This window comes from Falco biarmicus, chromosome Z (assembly GCF_023638135.1).
Source record: "Falco biarmicus isolate bFalBia1 chromosome Z, bFalBia1.pri, whole genome shotgun sequence".
NCBI classification, from domain to species: Eukaryota; Metazoa; Chordata; class Aves; order Falconiformes; family Falconidae; genus Falco; species Falco biarmicus.
In genome coordinates, this window is record NC_079311.1 from 59,771,598 (window position 1) to 59,791,840 (window position 20,243).

At 38.2% G+C, this 20,243-nt stretch overlaps 1 protein-coding gene across 6 annotated transcripts in view; it reads right to left on the minus strand.

Moving 5' to 3' along the window:
- The window catches only part of WDR41 (WD repeat domain 41), a 45,093-nt gene extending 25,143 nt beyond the window's left edge, over positions 1-19,950 (minus strand). For 5 of the 6 annotated variants that reach the window (XM_056323813.1, XM_056323815.1, XM_056323812.1 and 2 more), the window contains exons 1-11: positions 19,728-19,950; positions 15,815-15,930; positions 11,434-11,482; positions 9,468-9,599; positions 9,044-9,106; positions 8,421-8,532; positions 6,973-7,035; positions 5,656-5,766; positions 4,753-4,937; positions 1,526-1,647; positions 460-548 (exon numbers count right to left, since the gene is read on the minus strand). In XM_056323813.1, coding sequence (XP_056179788.1) covers positions 460-548; positions 1,526-1,647; positions 4,753-4,937; positions 5,656-5,766; positions 6,973-7,035; positions 8,421-8,532; positions 9,044-9,106; positions 9,468-9,599; positions 11,434-11,482; positions 15,815-15,930; positions 19,728-19,778 — 1,093 coding nt within the window. In that variant the 5' untranslated portion in view covers positions 19,779-19,950. Of the gene's footprint in view, positions 1-459; positions 549-1,525; positions 1,648-4,752; positions 4,938-5,655; positions 5,767-6,968; positions 7,036-8,420; positions 8,533-9,043; positions 9,107-9,467; positions 9,600-11,433; positions 11,483-15,814; positions 15,931-19,727 lie in introns of all 6 variants that reach the window. The other variant, XM_056323811.1, reaches the window with a different exon arrangement.
- Positions 19,951-20,243: the final 293 nt, after the last annotated feature.

Genomic DNA, 20,243 nt, shown 5'->3' on the forward strand with positions numbered 1-20,243 from the left:
TGTCATTCCAGGTTCAAGGAGGAGATGTGGAAAATGCTTTTTTTTATGTGCCAGCTGCTCATCTACAGGGTTCTCTTTAGCTTATTTTTCAAGGTCCTGCAACTATTTACTCTTGCATGGTAAAGGATCCAGCACTATTCGGTACAAGGGAAAGTGGATCAAGGTTTGTCAGGAATGGTCACAATTTTTGTTAAAGCAGCTGATACAACTGTAAACTCTAAATAAGCTTTATGGCGCAGAACTGCATCAGCTGGACCTTCTAACTTCCCATATCAGATCTTGGAGGGCTTGTACACCCATGTCATCTTCAATTTCCTTCCCACAACTTATCAGTTGATTGAACTCAAGACATTATCTCTTCTTACAAAGCCTGTAAGCCTCTCTATTCCTATATGGTGAATACTGAGTTTCCCGTTATCCTTTCTAAATGCTCTTTTCATCCCCCTGCTACTAGCAAACCTGTTGGAACTGGTTCAGCTGGCAGCTGCTGCTTTTCTCGAAGCTCCCAAATGCGCACACTGCCATCTTCTGAACAGGAGATCAACTGCCTGTAAAAACAGTTCATAAACAACACTAGCATGAATACTTATCTGCCCAAGCCACCTTGTGATGTTTGTCTAAGAGACAGGAAATGCCTCAGGTTCTACACAAGTTTGCTAGAACTCTCAAATGTAGCAGGACATCCCATCCAGATGTTCCATTCAAAACAAGGTGCATTTATAACAGGACAAACTATAACGCACTTGCAAAATAGGTGGAAAAAAATACACATTTTCAATACCATTTTAAAAGCTCAATACCACTCTTTAAAATAAAAATAACAAATCTAGACTCTGCAAACACAGTTCCACTAACTAGCTTGTGCAAGCTTATGTAAGCTTACTTTCATTAAGCAAAAACATATTTTTTCTTACAGAAAAACAACAAAAGGAAAGATCCTCCTTTTCATTACACATTTAGAACAGCACATGCATTTACAAGATTAAGGCCAATTTTATCTTCTGACAGACTTTACTCCATTGAATGAGATATAAAGGGAGCTAACAACACAACAATTAGATTATGTCCAATTTGGCTGTCAAAATAAGTTTCAGCTAGAAATTCAGCAATGACAAAGGCTGGAAGTTACTGGGTTTTGTTAAAACATTTCAACTGTTCCAAACTACTTAGTGAAAAACATCTACTGAATACGCCATAAGCCTTTGTTTTATAGAAGTAAAATGCCATTAAGCTGTATCTTCACAATGTAGACAAAAGTGCTTTATCAAGTCTGATTTTGGATTTGGCCAAGATATTTTATTCTGAGCCTGAATATCAAGCATACTGGACTATAGTTTTTTCACACCGAATTACAATGATGCGTTTTCAAAAATCAGATCAACAACCTCTATCTAATAAAAGCAGATCAAACTAAAGATCAAGTCCCTGCCCTAGAAATCAGATGTAGCTTTGCAGACTACCTCTAACCACCCTTCCAAGTTCTGCATTTCTTTACTACATTTACAAAATATACCATGACTCGTACCTGTTTGGAAGCTTCTCAATGTGCAGTACAGAGGAGTCATGAGCAGCTCTCTGGCAGGCAATCACACGCTTCATTTGAAGATTATATACGTATATGCCTTTTCCAACAGCAGCAAACACACACTGGAAAGAAAATTCAATGGAACAACTTACAGAAACAGATACTGAAAGATGACCCTGCATGTAATGGATTTCCAGCAGTACTATGATGTCATCTAGCTTGTTTCTGTCCTAGTGTTACTGCTTTATCCCAAACATATAGAATCAGCAAGTTTAGAAAAAATACAAATTTGAGGGAATGAGAGATAACCTTCTATACTCTAAGCAGTTGTTTCATTTCTGTATTTTCATCTTGTACCTTAGAGTCTAAGCAGAAACCAAGGAAACCAACAAATCAACATATTTCTGCAATTAAACATTTATGTTCTTACACTAAAATAATGCTCTGTGTTTTGACAAACTTTTGTTTTATGAAGAAAAAACTGAGAATACAGGAAGCCGTTCTGCATTTTTGCCACTTTTTTTAAATTTAACTGAAGCTGCACAAAGAGGTCTTGCTCAAGCATTTGGGCTCTACTGAGTGTAGAAAAGAAACAACCTCACAGATAGGTATTACACAATACTGTGAAGATCTGGAACCATTTTGCATTCAACACTATTCTTCAAAAAAGCACAGGGATTCCACCTCATAACCATCATGACGGCCCTAAGAAGCCATAAACAGTTTACAGATCATTGGACCTGGACCCTCTTATGACTGACTTGTAATGATTTCAGAGAGGACAAACAAACAATCCTGTGCACATACATACAATAAGTATTTGGTACCAAACAGAGGAGTGCAAAACGCTTCCATTCAGTACATATCTTTGTTTTTGAACATACCCTGTTTAGGTGATGGCATGCTGGATCTTTCACCTGAATGGCCTGCTTCCACCTACACAGCCCAAACGTTAATATCTCATAAGCAGTTTACACGACATGCTTGCCAACATTTTGTAAAACTGGTAAACCAGTGTCTTTAACTAAGATTTCCTGTATGTATATTCAACAGTGTTTTGACACTGTTCAAAACACTTTGTCCAGATTTTTTGGCGTTGGGTGGGTTTTTTTGTCTTGTGCACATCTGTGCTGGGAGCTCTAACAGCTCTGAAACTAAGCGCAGATTTCTGATAGCACTCTACCAAATCAAGGAAAAAAAACACTGAGACCATTTTTATTTTCCTAGTTTTGTGTGAGGGTCAGTTCAACAGCCTTCCACATCAGTCTTCCGCTCTTGTATCTCAGCATTTTCTCCCTTACAGTCGCCCACCCTGAAACAGGCTCTTGAGTTTCATATAGTCTTATAGCTCTGCAAAAGATGCTCTTCACTTTTTTTGGTTTTGTTTAAAACACAAGCCCTGGTAAAACCCAGGTCATCTCAAACTCCAAGAAAATAACAGTTGATGAAGCATAAGCTGTACACCAGGGGTCCTCAAAACTTTTTAACCAGGGGGCCAGAGCGTGGATGAAGTGGCAGGTAGTCATCTGCGGCTGCTTGGTTTCCCCCCACAACCCCCGGGGGGGGCGGGGGTGGGGGGCGGGGGGGGTCTATAAATACCAGGGGCCAGATTGAGGACCCTGGGGGGGCCGTATGCAGCCTGCGGGCCGTAGTTTGAGAACCCCTGCTATACACCTATCTTAACAGCCAAGTTAAGTGCGCACACGCACAGATCTGGACAGCAATTGCACTCCTTAGCAGTGTTTCCTAGTATTGCTGAACCTTTACCATCACATTTGTTCCTGAATTCTGCCTACAAGGTCGGTGTCAAACTAGACAAGTGCATCTCTTCTCCAACTACCTAACTACCAAGCCTGCTGACAAACTTCTTAACAGAGAAAACACCAATTTTAGATTTTTTTAACATGAAGAACAGTGTTCTGCTTTTAGATAGCAGGTAACAAAGTAATTAATTATAGGAATACATTTCTCCCATACTTTCTAAGTAGCAACATTAAAATATAGACAGCTCTGCTCTAAAAGCACCTTCTATTTCAGGACATAATGTTAGAACTACCTTTTCTTCCCACCATTCAAAAGTCTCACAGTAAATAAAATTCTGCAGCAATCTGTTTATTTGCAATGGAAGAAAGTCCTCAGCAGCCTCAGATTCCACATGCAATGTTTTTTTAACTACTTCTGAACTTTCCAAAACTCTTTTCCACTCCCCTTAAAACATATCTTGTGAAGCTTTTAAGCAGGGAATCAAAATGTTTTCAAGTTGAATTATAGAACTGCTCCTGAACAGAACTGGCTTTTTGATCCTTCTAGAACTAAGCAACACAACAAAACCATTGGAAATCCTACCATTAGAAACAATTACAGCTCTTTTCCCCACACCCTTCAATGTTTCTCTCTCCAGCATTTTAGGAACGTTCTCTTCATAGACAGACAAATGCATTGCGTGACTACTTGGCCCTCAGTCTACGTTCAGGCTTTTCCACAGCCTTTATTTTGTTACAGCTCATATCTCTGAATCCATTTCCAGGAGTCCCTTTCTTAATCATTCCCCAGCAATGGACCTACAGGCTCCAAAACCAGAATCCCACTCTACCCTAACTATGAATTCTCCTTTCCCACTAACAGTTGGTAACATTTCACAAATGTAAATGACACCCTGAGGATTTTTAGTGTTTCCTGAACAATAACTGGATTCTGCCTGAGTATTCTGGCCAAGGATTCCTAGATTATCTCCCAAGCATGATTACAGTAGACTGAGGTTTGGACCCATATTTGTGCTCTCTGCAATTGTATATTGGAGTATAGTCCATCTGAACAGAAGCAGCAATATTTATTTACTACTAAGCACAGACATATGCCTATTCTCTAACTCATTTCATAGTACCCTCAGCTATAACTGTTCGAGGCAACGTACTGTGGAAATTGCATTTCTAGAACCATGGAATATGAACATTGTATGCCATCAAAACACACACCTCTTGTTTATTCTTCTCTAGTGGTACTGTAAACAACTAATAGATCTTTGTCAGTCAAGAAGAAATGCTGTTGCGACAGTCCATTATGTTAGTTCCCATACCATCAACATATTCTAACCTTCAGTTTGCTCAATGACCAAAATTTTATATAAAAACTGTTAACTGTATAAAAATAGCTGTGCACATTTTAAAGAAGCCACTCATATTAAAACAAGCAAACTGAAGTAGTTTACTCTGTTTGACGCTTCTTACCTCCTCATCAGATGTTAAGTGTTGAACTGAAGTTTCATTTGGGCTTTGGGATAACTTTATTTCTGGCTGTACATCTGGATGGACGGAGGAGTCCCAGAAGTTGCACTCAGTTACCTGCTTTGTCCAGTCAAGTGCATCCCAGACTATTAACTCACCCACATGAGAACCCGTCACAAAAGTCAAGTCTAGAGGGGAAAAAAAACCACACACACAGAGAAATCACATGATATTAAAAAAAAAAATATCCATTTCACACAAAGCTACAACCCTAGAAAGCTAAGGGAGCCCATTTTCAAGTGAAGGTATAGAATGTGTAGTACGTAACTGACTGGACAAAATCCCCTCTCTTTGAGTAAATACTCATTTGATTACCTAGCATAGCTCACATAAGCAAAAGATGAGAGCTCTCTTGTAAAATTAAAACTAGGAAGGAGAACATTCATCAGTCAGTGCACAGTACAGTACAGAAAGGCAAGAAACACCATCAGAAGTACATACAAGTATTTCAAGTTCATTTTTTGCCTGCATATAAAACCCTTCTATTCCTTGGACAAGTACGTGTACAGCAAAGTATGTCTTTGCCATATAGAGAAATACTGATCATGAATTAAACGGAAGAGTTAATGGCAAGATTCAAGTAGCTGCACATGAATATGTTAATCACACACAGAAAGGAACAGATTCAACAATACTTAACACAGGTAGCATATTGGTTTTTTAAGCCCAGTATTGCTTCCTCTTCATAATCAAAAACCTTACTTTTATCTTACATGATGCAGTAAGATACATCTACTAGTTTGGAAGTTCCACTCCAGTTAAAAGTTTGGTCCCAATAAAAGCTCCATAGTTGAAATATCCCACTGGTAACTAACAGAACTAGTAATATTATAAAATTACTCTTACCATTGACACTGACTAACGACAAAATGTTATCCTGATGGTCAACAAGGCGTTTTACTTCACGGACATTCCAACCTTCAGACCCATCAACAGCAGCAATCAACCTAAAAATTACTTCAAAGATAAACTATCTAAATAAGCTTCATCATTGAGAATAAAACGTAGCTATGTTTAAATAAAACACATTGTTTTCAGAAAGACAGAAACTAAAACATATTATAAGTGAGGTAGTATAAGACATGCAATATGACCACTCATAACACCAAAAAAAAAAAAAGGGGGGGGGGGGGGAATAAATTATTTCAGTGTTATTACCAAGGCCCTTACTACAGCAACTATAGGATAAAGTATTTCAGACTAGTAACTCTGAAATTCAAAGAACTGGTCAACACCAGAAGCTGCAGAAAGCAGAAGTGAAAAGTATTAGACATCTTTAAGGATAAGTAAATGAAAAGTGAAACATCTTTTTTAAGGGTTCATCTGACTGATAACTATTATTCAAAAGGATGCAATATTCTCTGGTCAATAATCAAGATTCCCAGGAATTAAGACTATTTTAACCAGTCTTGGAATTTCTTTTATGAGATCTCAAGGGCACTCCAAATGAAATGTACGAAGTGCAGATGGAAGTTCTTTGTATACTGATGTCTAAACACAAGAAGACTATTCTTAATTTCCTCCTGATTCTTTCATCAGAATATCAGATTGCTATTTTTCAGCTGTTTAATCACACTGAGCAAAGTCTGTTGTTTTGCTGATTCAGTGCTCTTTCTCCTGGATTTTTTTCCATATTTTGAAGTTTCAGTAATTTTATAAAAAATCAGTTATTTAAAAGACTCTCCACCAACATCTAGCTGATGATTTACAGTTTGCATACACAGAAAACCCTGTCTCCACGTAAGCAACAGAACAATCACATTATCTCATTATAGCTTTGGACAGTACAATGAGACTCGCAATCTCTCATACTCCTGATAGAAGGATAAGGACGCTCTAGAGAAGCTTAGTATCTGAAAGTTCAAATAATGAGTTCCAGACGTTCTCCAGGAGAAATGTAGATCACCACAATCTCATCTGGACAGGTGGAATAACAGTAGTAACAATAACAAAGACTATAGGAAAGTTTTGTCCTGCAGATCTCAACATAGTTCCTGAGTGAGATTAGTATTGTCAAATAATGGGAAAAGGAAGAAGGTTGCTAGTCACAGCCTAATACCATTTACTTCTACACAATTACAGCAGTGTGTTCTTTACACATATCTCTGATAAGCAACTGTTATAGAGGAACATGAACATTTAAAAGAAATGCAACATACTCACTTAGCTCTTTGCCAACAGCTGCCGCCACACAATTTTTAGGCAATTCAACCAAAGCACTGATACCTTTGAAAAAATACAGGCAATAAGGGAGAAAAGGATATTCGTTGGCCACGAGACAATCTTCCCTCCACTTATAAGTTGTTATTAAAATAAAAGCGTATCAACTGAAGTGAAAGTGAAATGACACTGGAAGTGAACAGATCACCTCAGATAGAAGTAGACTCAGGAGTTTTGGTCCTAAATCCAGCAGAATTCTGAATGTCAAACTTAAGGTGAAGCTGAGAATCAATAATTTTTTTATTTTAAAATTAAAATATTTTTTATTTTAAAGTTTAAGTTAATATATTTATGTCCTAATGCCGGACAGTATTAAGGACATTGTGGTAATTATTGAGACTATAAACATATGCAGTACCAAAGTTATTGGATACCAATACTACCACAGTATGCATAACACTGAAATACTGTGCAGACCCAGCTGAAGAATAATAGGGTGCAAGATAATATGTCCAGCTTGCTGTTGCTCTGTCTTCATCCTGCACAGAACTCTCCCAGTCTCTGCTGCCACGCCATTAAAGGAAAATTCCCCAAGGAATAAGCAATCTGTCTCTCTCCCCACAAAGGAAGCAAGAGATTAGAAGGGAAGAGAGGGCCTATGCTGCACATCCTGTTGACCCCTTCTACAAAACTTTTAATAGCACCTCGCGCTAAGCACCACAGCACCACTTCCAACCGGTATCTGGCATGATAGTTGAGACTGAACTAGAAGTACTAATATACTCAAAGATTCAGAAGGTTTTGCCTACCACCACTCCATTCTGTAATAAAATTAAGTATTGGTTCCAACTTTGAATTTGATTCACAGCTTCATCAGAATATTTGTAAAGTACGGAAATAATATGCAACAGTTTTCTCTGCATAGACAGATAATATAAGTTTATTAATAAAAAAGCGTAACTGGCATTCAGATCCGATTATGTTTACTGTATTTCTATCAAAACCTGCATTTTCTACATCAAAAGTACTGATTCTTAATAATAAAAGGAAATCTTTACCGCTCTGCTACTACAAAGTTTTACTTAGGAAGAATGAAAGGAGAAAAAAAATAATTTACTTAAGAGGAATAAAACTCCCACTTGTTCACAGAGAAAGCCAGTCAAAGGATCTGGTCCACATTACAGCAAACATGAATAAATCAGCACCCTGTCAGTCCAAGCTAGTATACAGTTTCTGAGATTTGGCATATTCTAGAATTCACACAGCACAGGAGATTAAAAGCAGTCTTAATTCTGAAACGATTAAGTATGACATTTAAAAAAATAGAGAGTGGCTCTATACATAATGTTATCATTAGAATTAAAGAGAATTTGCCAAGTTGGTTTTGCATCATTATACAGATCCATTTTACTTGCACTTTAACAGCTATAATGAGTCATTTACATTTTTACCTGCATCAGTAAGATGACTGGTCTTACACAAGAGATCTAATTTTCGGTTCCAAACACATAGATCACTCCCTCCAGACAACCATACATCCAGTCTTTGAAGAACTGTCAAACACTGCAGAACAAAAATCAGATATATGTCCCCTGCAAAAGTTCTACAGGGAATTTCACAGTGAAATGATCATGAGCTTCAGCTAGATAAAGCTGTAAGTACTATGAAATACATTATTAAGGTGTCACTTTCCTGACAAATACAGATTTAATTACATCCTATATGTTACATTTTTCCATCAACAATGCAAAAACAGATTTTTCAGTGATTTTTTTTCTACTATTAGCATTCAAGACCTAGTTTGACTGTAGGTTGCATTTTCCAACACAGTAACAAAACCAAGCCATGAAGTGACCTTTGTTCTACATCTTTTCCAAAAGTAAATTGAGGTATTAAGAGTTCTAAAAACAATTGAATAATTGTGCCCACTTCTCAGCCACTCATAATACACCTGTTCTTAAACCAAACACTGCTGTTCATTTTAACACACCTGCCCGTATGGCCCATGAGACATACAAGATAGATTCTTGTATACAACAAAACAACAGACATACCTAGGGTTTCCTCAGCTTACCTTTACAGTAGAATGGAAACATGACACTTTCTGAACTTGTCTGCCACTAGTGCAGTCCCAAATCTGATTTTATTCATTAAGAAAACTGAAAGGTTTTTATATATTACAACTGGTGGGTTTGTAACCACATAACAGATTGGGAAATCAGTATGCAGAGACTCAGTCTTCTAAACCCTGATTGCCTTTTCAGTATTTGGCCAAAATGACATATTAATAAAGGTCTGTTATGGATTCATTTTTGTAGCAAGCACTGCATCTACTTGTGAGCAATAACTAGTAAAATCCTAGTGTAATCCAATTATATATACTAGATATTATCAGCCAATAAATTCAAATAACCTGCAGCCTGTCTCAATACTACCTTTAAAAGTAAAAAACACTAGAAGTCCATAGAAATTTGAATCCTTTCCAGATCTAAGGATACAATAACTGTTCTATCAGCTGATGCTGTTAAAATCAAATTTTTTTTTTCTTCAGAAGCATCTGGCGAAGAAAATGGTGCTATAGCTGTAATTTTGTGTGTGTGTCCACGAAGTTCAAAAAGTTTTTCTCCGGTCTGAAAAATAAAAACATGGAAAACTAAGGGTAAAATTTGGAAAATGCCTACTGTACCATAAGACATAGGTACCAAATGACGTTTGAAAGCAAGAACTTCTAAGAGTCTAAAATGTCCCTTTCTAAAGTGTACTTATTTATTACTACCTTTATTACTGTTCAAGATCTTACCTAGAATTAAATAACAGAAGTAATAGTGTAAAAGAGTAGTACATAATAAAAGTTACTCTAAGAGTAAAAAAAAACAATCAACTCTAAAAGCCCTTAGGAGCTAAGTTTTGTATTAAATTAATTTCACTTTTATGCAAATATTGGCCATTCACCCTTTATAACAGATATTACAGCAATTCAGATTTGTTGACAAAACCCTCTCTTGAAAAAGTAGGGGTTTTTTAATGATTAGGAAAACCTGACCTAGAGTTATGGCAAATACATTACTGCCAATTTCCTGACAGCTTTATTAATTACATTATCTATAGCTTTAAGTTGGCAGTTTAGATAACTGCAGCGACTTCTGCTCTGTTTAGATGACAAATCCCTACAAACATGCAAAGGCATACTGGTATTTTAAACTTGCAATTAAAATATAGGGTAGTGTTAACTGTAAACTTCTTTACACACACAGGCTAAGTTTTTAAATTAAAACGACAGAAGATCTGCTTTAACAAAAATGTAATAAAAATCCTACAGAAGTAGAAAACAGAACTCAGTTCCTAAGTTGGCTATCTACATTAGTTTTACCTTCACAAACTGCTCAGAACACACGTGAGTGTATATACTGAGATACATGGTTTCGAATAGTCAAAAGCAATTTCCTTTTCCAAATTACAGAACTATAAAAGGCCTTCAACAAAGCAAGGCACTAACTGAAACTGCGCTAAAGAGAGGAAAAGTTTCAAGTTCCCCCTTCCGTATTTCACACCATCATGAATGCCACAAATTTTTCAGGTTTCTAAAAAAGTTTAGTCTGATTTCTTTCTTCCTTATTTTGAATGTTTGATACTCACAGTTCAGACAGCACAATATGTGTCCCTTTTAGACTTCCTATTGAACAATTCAGCTTGCATACTAGTCCTCCTTAACATAGGTCTAATGCTCTGTAATTTTGTCAATGATAGAAGCACAGAGCAGAAGAGTGCATATCATACTTACAAAATGCTGTTTCCACAATAAACTAACGTCTTACTAAGGTTTTCAAAAGTTACAAGAAAACTTTTATCACAGCAAGCAATTAAGGCCTTGTTTCTGCACTGCCTGAAATGTTTAATTTCTGCTGACTCCCATGTCTTTCCAATACAGTTTTGTGTTAGCTCTCCATTTTGTCTAAGCTCTCCATTTAGTCTAACTGGTTATACTACAAATAGATATTACTAACAGAGCCACTGAAATATATATACTTAAGTTGTAAGTACATAATCTTGGCAGGATTGGGACCTTACTATATATTTGTTGAGTTCCTAGTCAACATTTCAGTGTTTACAGCAAGCAACAAAGGTATTTTAAAAGAATTAAAGCCTCAAGTTCATACACACTTCTGCTTTTCACATCATCGTTTCAGCTCAAATCTCTCTAAAATCAGTCTTCTCAAAACATGCTAAATTTTAAAACTTACTGTTCTCTTGGGTTCATACAACTTTTACTTTCCTAGCTCTCCACTGTAAACTAAGATTTGACAGACTGCCTCCACTTTTCCATTTTCAAACAGTAACTCTGCAGCAATCCTCATTTATTCTGCTTTTTCACTGCTAGACATTTCTAACTCCTCTCCCAACTCCTACGTTCTCCAGAGCACATAAGCCACCATCACTACCACCCAAAAAAAAAAAAAGGCTAACCTGAGCATTCCACAGAAATACAACTCCATCATCTCCTGCAGATGCAAACCTGGGGGGGGGGGGAAAAAAAGCTCTGAAAACTCAATATAGCATAATGTAATGGAAAAGCAGTAAACAGTTATGTAAGAAAAATGTATCAGGCTCGGGCTTTAAAGAATAAACACGTATTTGTAAATGCCAATTACAGTTTATAAACTGAAGTCAGTACATTTAAATAGGTGTTTATCAACATATATTTAATATAAGAACAAGTCTTAAGAATTCCAATACATACTATAACAAACAGAATCCCACATTACAGAACCAATTCTATTGTTTAAGAGATCTTACACACCAAATAACTAACTAATGGTGTTTGGTTTTAGAGTTCAAGTCAACTGACTGCAAGACATCCAACAAGTTACGAACCACTTATCTGAGTTCAGCCCAGGAGTAGAGGAGCCCAGTATTAAATCATGATACTTTAAACTGTGACTTAAAATAACTCCCAAAGCAAGTGCAGTTAAGGTGCTAATTTTGATTTCTGCTAAAAATCCAGCTGGAAGGCACACCATATGAGGCAAAAACAGTTTCATGTTGGTGTGTTAATCTCACAGTAACAAAGTCCGACCTAAATTCAATCTTTTTTCCTAGACTAGAGTAAGTATCTAACTATTTGCCTATATTTGCACTTCGGCCCCACCACAGCCACACTGCAGCTGGAACACACATCCCAGCTATTCCCGTAAAGGTATACTGTGAGTTGAGAAAGCCTAGAACAGAACTAAGACCTTATATTTGCAAGAAAAAACTTGGAATTAAGTTTTTTCTTGCAAATATACCTACCTTCTATTTTTTTTCTTTTTTTTTTTTAAGCCTTCACCAAGGGTTAAACAGTTAATATTTATAGAACTAAGATTTGTACTATGTACAAGAAAGTCATGAAGAAGAGAGGTTATGTCACTTCTGATTTTTTTACCAGCTGTGAATGGTTTCACTAGCAATATACATGTCCTTTCTTTTAGACTCTGCCATTACATTTGTGAAACTTGCTAACAGGTAAGTCTTAGCCATAGGGTGTGTGTCCCCTCCCTCCTTCTTCCTCGTGTTTTATTCTACTATAGCAAAAAGTGTAAGTTGTACTTTCTTCTTATCTTTCATTATTTTATATCAAATCAAGATTAGAGCAAAAAACAATTTTACACATACACCTCTGATAACATTAATTCCTTATCTCTATTTGCCTTTTAGCTCTATTACACCTTGTTTTATCACAATGTCAAGAACTTAAAATAGCAACTTCCTCACAATTCAGCCATAACCCTTTAAATTCCAATTCCTTTCTTGAGTAATATTGGAGCTGCCTGCCACTTAAAATCCTGGGAAGAAAACTGATGTTTGAAAGAAGGTATGAGTATAATTCATCAACATGTAAGTTCAACAGAGTGCTATTTTGTGTCCTCCTCATCTTCTAACCAGGATTTCTGTTTAAAAATAAAGGTATATTGTAGAGTCAGTTATCCTACAGTTACATCCTGCTCACCAAGTGCAGACCCATGGGTCACCTGATTCTTTCCCAGTCATGATCACCATCATTTATAACAGGGGTCCTCAAACTTTTTAAACAGGGGGCTGGTGCATGGTTGGAGTGGCAGGCAGTCATCTGCGGCTGCTTGGTTTCCCCCCCAACCCCTGGTGGGCTGGGGGGGGGTAGGGGGGTCTGTAAATACCAGGGGCCAGATTGAGGACCCTGGGGGGCCGTATCCAGCCCGTGGGCCGTAGTTTGAGGACCCCTGGTCTATAACCTTGCCAAGTTCCTGAAGAAGCAAGGAATGGGCAAATGAGCAACAAAAAAAAAAGCTACTCTTAAAATGTTTTACGAACTGTTTAGTTTAAGGTGTCAAATGCTAGAGTATAACATGTAATTTTATTTCAGTCCATTTTCTGGAAAACTCTTGGTGAGGCTTAGCCTTTTTTAGTGATCTTCCAATCAATATAACCCTTAATTCGTGTCCAAAAAGTACAAGAGAGAAGAAGGAAAAAAAAACCAAACAGCTTTCTGTTACATTTATACAGGATTTATTTAGTATCTTAAAAAACCAATCTGAGAAAATTTTCCACTCACTGGTTTTAGCTGAGCCACTGAGAAAACAAGAAAATCCTTCTGCAAAATTCTCAATAAGATGATACTATCTAAAGACCTGAAGCGTGAAACTTGGCTTACAATAGCTGACAAAAAGCACACAATGGAATAGCTATAGAAACTAAATAAAAACATTTCAGAAGCTGAGTAACAATACTAATTTTACTGAAAAGAATCAACTGAAAATATTATCAGCTGCTTAACAGTCCAGAAACTACCTTATTCTTGATAAATAAAACCTTAGAATTACTGTCCAGTGAGGCTATTAAACTCCTCAAACTCTGAGAATATTAATGAGCTAAATAACATACTCCTTACCCATACGCTATTTCATAACCTATCTTCAATGCGGCCATCCAGGCTTTAGTCTTACACTCATCATTAGCTTAATTTCAATAATTTACCTCCTATCATACAATGAAGCCCAAAATGGTGAAAGATTTTTTTGCATCAGGCAGTGTGTACAATCTAAGTATACTCTGGTATTTCTATGAAGACTGATCATATTCATTGCATTATGTGTTTGAGGAAAAATGTACTTTGAGGAAAGGTTATTTTAGTAACTTCTTTGGGAAAAGAAAAGGACTGGAAAAAATCCCATGAGATTCTTCCATTTTTATGAGTCTTCTGGTAGATTACTATAACACAGAAAAATAAATTTTATGGTAATGCACATAATATTTCTAAGATAGATATAGATATATATGAATATGACATTAAGAATGAAAACTGACAAGCTAAAAATTCTCCATGGAGTCTTCTGTGATTTTTTTTTATATCTATATATATATATATATAGATATACACACATATATACATACACTTACAAAATTATTAGAAGAAAGCATTCTGTGGGCATTCAAATTTGGAAGAGACCACCTGCCTGATCAATGTACCTGGGGAAGGAGAGAACCCTCCTTCACAAAATACCTGCTGCACACTGCAAGGATATAAGCCAAATGCTCACCCATGTAAACATTGTGTAGTGTATTGATAAATATATTAAAAATCCCCTTCTGTGCCTAACCCATAAGAGATATAAATTACTAAACCTCCTTAACAGAGACTCCTGCCTATCACTTATGCTCTTAGTTCTAAAGGTTTTCTAAGTAATTCTCCATATCAGCCAAGAGTCATTACACTTATTACTGACTAAGGGCTTCACAAGCTGGCTTTTAAGACAAATAAGTATTTCCCCTCTTGGAGGATTAAGTTAAATTAGAGAACATGCAAGGCTATTTTGGACAAAGATAGGACAGAAACCTGATCAGAACATAAAACTATCATCATTCATTCTCTCAGTCACACTTCTAAAGTGACAACGGTAAATGTAGTGGTTTCATCTGTGCTTCATAATCAGTTTTACAGTTTTTAGGTAACTCTGTCCTCAGAGTTCACAATGAAGTTGGACCTAGCTACAAGGAACTAAGAACAGAACAGATAAAGATTGTCAGGGAATTATAAAAAAAGTGCATGCAGCTAAACACTGGAAGAAAGAAACAAAGGAACCGTCAGGTTTCAAAGAAGGACAGCAAGATGAACAAGATCAAATCAGAGATCTGTAATGCAGACATTAGGCATATGTTGAATTTTACTAAGCAGTCATTCTGAATAAAGGGTGAAAATTTCCAGTTTTGAGAAGTTCAGAAAAAAACTGCATTACCCAAACCTCAACTGAATTAAGCACTACAGTTTCAGAAGAAATTGTAACAAAAGACTGGAAAGCAAGGAACAGCAACATTCAATATTGTTGACAATGTCCCGTTCATTTGCTACAGTGTATCTGTAGGAGACCATTACATTCTTTTGTAAAACCAAAAGGTGAAATAACAGCTGTCTTCAATACAAAAACATACAACACATATATCCACTCAGAACAGGAGGAGACACTACTGCATATTGTCCTGAGAGAAAGTGTGTGTATGCACGTACAGAAGGGAACATTCAACCCAGGAGCAGCCTGAAAAGGAGGGGCTGAATTAGCTAAAGGCATTTCTTTCAAACAAATTAATTTGTACCAAGAAGCATATCTCCATCACCATAATTTTCTCATAAAAGTGTAACTTGCAAAAGAAGCCAAAAGATGTAGTAACATAACATGAAAAGGGAGTGTTCATCCCTTGCCTTTTTTAACTCCAGGCTTTTCCTGCCCTCCCCCATAAAAAAAGGAGAGGATTATAAATATTACTACATTTTCATAAATATTCTCTGAAGTATTGCCAAGGATGCTGTGAAACAATTTGAAATGTGATTTCATACCTGCAGTCATCTATTTGCACTAGAAATCGTACTATATCTTGATGACCTCTCAATACAAGGAGCTCCGTGTAAGGATTCTGTATTTGATCTTCACCAATTGTCTGTACAGATGATTTCTAAAATTCATAAAAAAGGAATGACATTTATTTTTTTCTGACATAATTATTTTGATCAGGTCTTTGTAATGTCTAACAGTCTACATATAGACTCACGTTTGAAAGTATTTGAAGTTAAGTTTCTGAAATACCATTTTGTCTTAATGAAAATCATTACAAAAGATAATTTCTTATTATTTGAAGTAAATAATATCTTTCTATAGCATGTATTTAAAATTATAATATAGTATTTTCTGTTTTAACAAAAACATTTTGTACTGCTTTAATCCCTGACACACCAAGATGAAAACGCAGTTTAGTCATGAGCTGTCATGTGGAGCCAGCTGCATGACTCAATGCACCATACATTCAGTTTTTCATTACATTACACCTCTTCTGAAAGGTCTGTGAACCTCTAGTATCTTTCATCTGCCATTCAATTTTAAAATCCTATATAAAGATGATACTTTTAAAATAAATAAGAAAAAATGCTGTTATGTCACATAATATACAAATCATCCATTGGGACTCCATTCACAAAATACCAAAGCAACCCACTTAAACACACAGAATCATCAATCATTTCACAGAACAGCATCTGCAATTACCCCCAACTAGACTATTAATTAAAAGAACAATCAATCACTCAGAGCAAGCAAATCACTAGGCAGGGTCAATAAAATATTGCATAAGACTGCAGTTTCAGAGCAGGACAGTTCTGCTACTCTGAATCATCAATTTGTTTCAACAGAAGACAACTTTTTTGTATTTAAGGTCTTCCACATTCTGAAACAACTAAATAGCTCAGTAGTAGCTCAGAGACAGGACTCTCCTCCTTCAAGATTTACTTTACAGGACAGTCAACATCATCTTACTTCCAGCACTGTCTCATCTTTGAGGACTTCAACAGAACCTACACTGTGAAACAGTAATTACTGAACACTGTGCCAAATGCAGCATACATGACAGGTAATCCTGTGTGAAAGACACAGGTTATCATCAGAAATGTCAACATTTTCCTGCAGGAATAATCAATTATTTTCTATTTCTTCCATATTGGTACTATGATCCTATCCCTCAGAAGTTAAGAATGACAAAGTTAATAAAAAGGGAAAGAAATCTGTGTTTATTTTTAAAATGAAGAGGTTGTCAAAATGCTAGTTCTTGTGATTTTATCTTGGTTTTGTGCTATCTGATGCATTGCATGAAGCAACTGTTCCTCATTTTATGTAATTATGTGAGAATAGCAGTTCCCATTTAAAATAATGCAAGCAGTGTCTGCATGGTTATAACGAAAAGTTGTACAAATATGGAAACTTGGAGTTCAGCTGTCAAAAGTTAATCAAAACATTCCTTAAAAAAAAAAAAAAAAAAAAAAACAAAAACACCTGAGTTCTAAAAATGCTAAGCAAATCTCAGCATCACTGGATGAGATTAGTAATACTGTAGTCAGCAGACTTCCATTTTTGCTTACCAACAGAAAATACATTCACAAAATAATTATAACACCACTTTGAAAAAGTCAGAATTTGTAACACGAACATCCCAATTATATATTCTGTTGCTGCTCCCTACTCAGTACAAGACAGCATTACTTCTTTTGAACAATGTGTCTAATACTGTTTTTTCTTAAATCTATGAATGCCTGTGAACACTGAAAGGTAGAGTGCTGATGAACTACTATAAACAACAAAATAACAGGTTTTCCCCCAGTACTCACACAACAAGCTATGCTTTCTTCAGATCTTCATTAATATTTACCAGAGTGTTGGGTTACATATCCATTCTTTCTCTGAAGAAATCTATTTTTGTATAAATTATTGATTGAACTCTCTTGTGGCAACACCAAATTTCTAGAAGAGAAAGCTAGATGCTGATGCTAGAGGAATCCATTCCCAACTTGCATGTTTTTATGTAGGACCTGTAAGCGTCACTACAATAATAGTAAAAAAACTGCAAGAGTCATCTCAGCTTCACAACAACTTATAACCCCCAGGATGCGAAGCATTTAAAAGTGTGATTTTCTGAAGCCATTCACCAAAACTATGGATACAAGAGTATACAGACATACATATGTATCACAGAGCATGATAAATTAGCTTATGCAGACCATAATGCTACCGCAGTTGGACTGCTCACATTCCCAGAGCCACCCTGCTTAAGATATACACCATGACATCAACTGGAGAGATTCATGAGCTTAAGTCTAAATGATTTTCAATTCCATAGTAAAAAAAAAGAAGTGGGTAGGGAAAAATTTACATTTAATAACTTTAGGGCAGCTTTGCCAGAGGCTTTCTCTATTCACTCAGTGCAATGTCACTAATACATCTAGTCTTTTCATGACTGGCTGCAGCCATAGCACATGAAACAGCACCTTAAGTCCATACCCCATGCACTACTATGGGCTTCCTTCTCTATTTAGGAAGGGTACAGGAGAGAATTAATGTTATGGAGATGATCTTTAGATTAATCAGTATCACATTATGCAGGGAAAGGGAACAAAAATAGTTTAGGGACTATCTAACCCTTATCAATATTTGTTATTCAGGAAGAAAAACTACCACTATCTTTCAGTAAATCAGTGGTAGCGATGGGAACACAGGTCCTGTGGATCAGGTTTAACCAAGCTACAAATGGCAATGGAAGAACTGTACTAGACCTTGACTCATGCTTTATTAAATCACAATATAACTAAACCATAGCCAGAGTTTAAACTTTGAAGAAGAACACACACCAGCGTAGTTTCCTAGCACATCTTAGAAAGCTGTTGTGTATTTCCCATCTTGCTTTAAAAGCAACTGCACATAAACTGCCAATTATAACTGCAACACAAACAACATTTTGGCTGATGACAAAGGTCAGAGGCATTCCCAGACGTCATCATTCTAAATCAGTATAGACTCAAATATCCACCAAAGTAACTACTGCCGTTTGAAAAAAAACATGATATTGTCATGACAGCAGCTGAAAAATAATTACTTCCTCATACGTGTCTAAATCACAAAGCACTGTGTGCAAGGAGCCCAGTGACAGTGTTAACTCTTGTTACACCCAGGCTGGGAATTTCAGTAGGGTCTTAGAGAAAAGAAAATTCCAGCAATCTCTCCCTCAAATCTGGTAAAACTCTTTTTCCCAGTAAGGCAAAGGAAAGGACGTCAGCGTTCTGTGCACCACGTAGGCCTAGTTTATTTTACAGATGAGAAAGTATGGAAAAATGCTACAAGACTACTACAAACTTCAGCCGGGCCACACAAACAATACACTACTGCCCACAATTCACCTTACCGACCCGGCTTGCTAGCAAGCTAAGGAGCACAACCCCCCCGCGGGGAGGGCGGCGCAGGACGCCGGGACGCCCCGACAGAGACGGCTCCCCGTCCCCCAGCGCCTGGGCAGCTCAGCCCAGGGAATCCGCCTCGTGCTTTGGGGGGGTTCCCTCCCCTCCCCTCCCTCTCTTCAGCGAAGCTCGCTACCCCTTCGCACACCCCGAAGGCCTCACAGGCTGCGCGCCAGCCCCGACGGGCCCCTGCTCAGCAGAGCCCGGCACCGGGCCGCGCTACCACCAGACGGCGGGCACACCCCGACGGGAAGGTCACCGCCCAGCGCCCCCTCCTCCCAGCGCTCCCCCCAAAAAACTCCCCGGGGGGTCCCCTACCGGCGCCGCGCTCCGCCAGAGCGGCTGCCCCCACGAGCAGCCCCGCCAGCGGCCCCGGGCCGAAGGGACAGCGCTCCCCGCCCCGCCCCAGGCTCCTCCGGGCCCCGCCCCCCGCCGCCAGCTGCTCTGCCCGCTTCCGCCACGCCCGCCGCCGCCGTACCTCCGCCAGGCCCTGCGGCTCCCGGCCGCCACCGATCAGCCACCGCAGCATGGGCAGCAGCACCTGTCCGCGCCCCCCTCGCGCCACGGGCGGCTGGTACGGCAGAGGGACCGTCCCTCAGCGCCCGCTGCGCCGGCGGCTCGGCGGGACGGCGCGGCCAGAGCTCCCGCTGCGGGAGCGGCCTGCCGAGGCGAGCTCCGCGGAGACCGGCCCTCCAGGGGGCGGGGCCGAGGCGGGCCTGAGCAATCGATCGCCGAGCGGGGGCCGAGCCGGCGGCGGGACCCGGGGGGCGCCGTGGCGCGAGCCGTGAGGCGGCGCCTCGGGCCGGCCGTGATTTGATGAGGGGGAAATTCTGCGGAATGACTGACAAGCGTGTTAGTTCCGTTTCACAGACAAATAAAGCATTTGGTAGCTTTTTAGTTGCTGTCTTCCAATTTCTGAGGAAATTTACGCTACAACGAAAGAATAATTATTACCGTTTTATCGTGACCATCTTACCTGTTGTCTGAAGTAAGC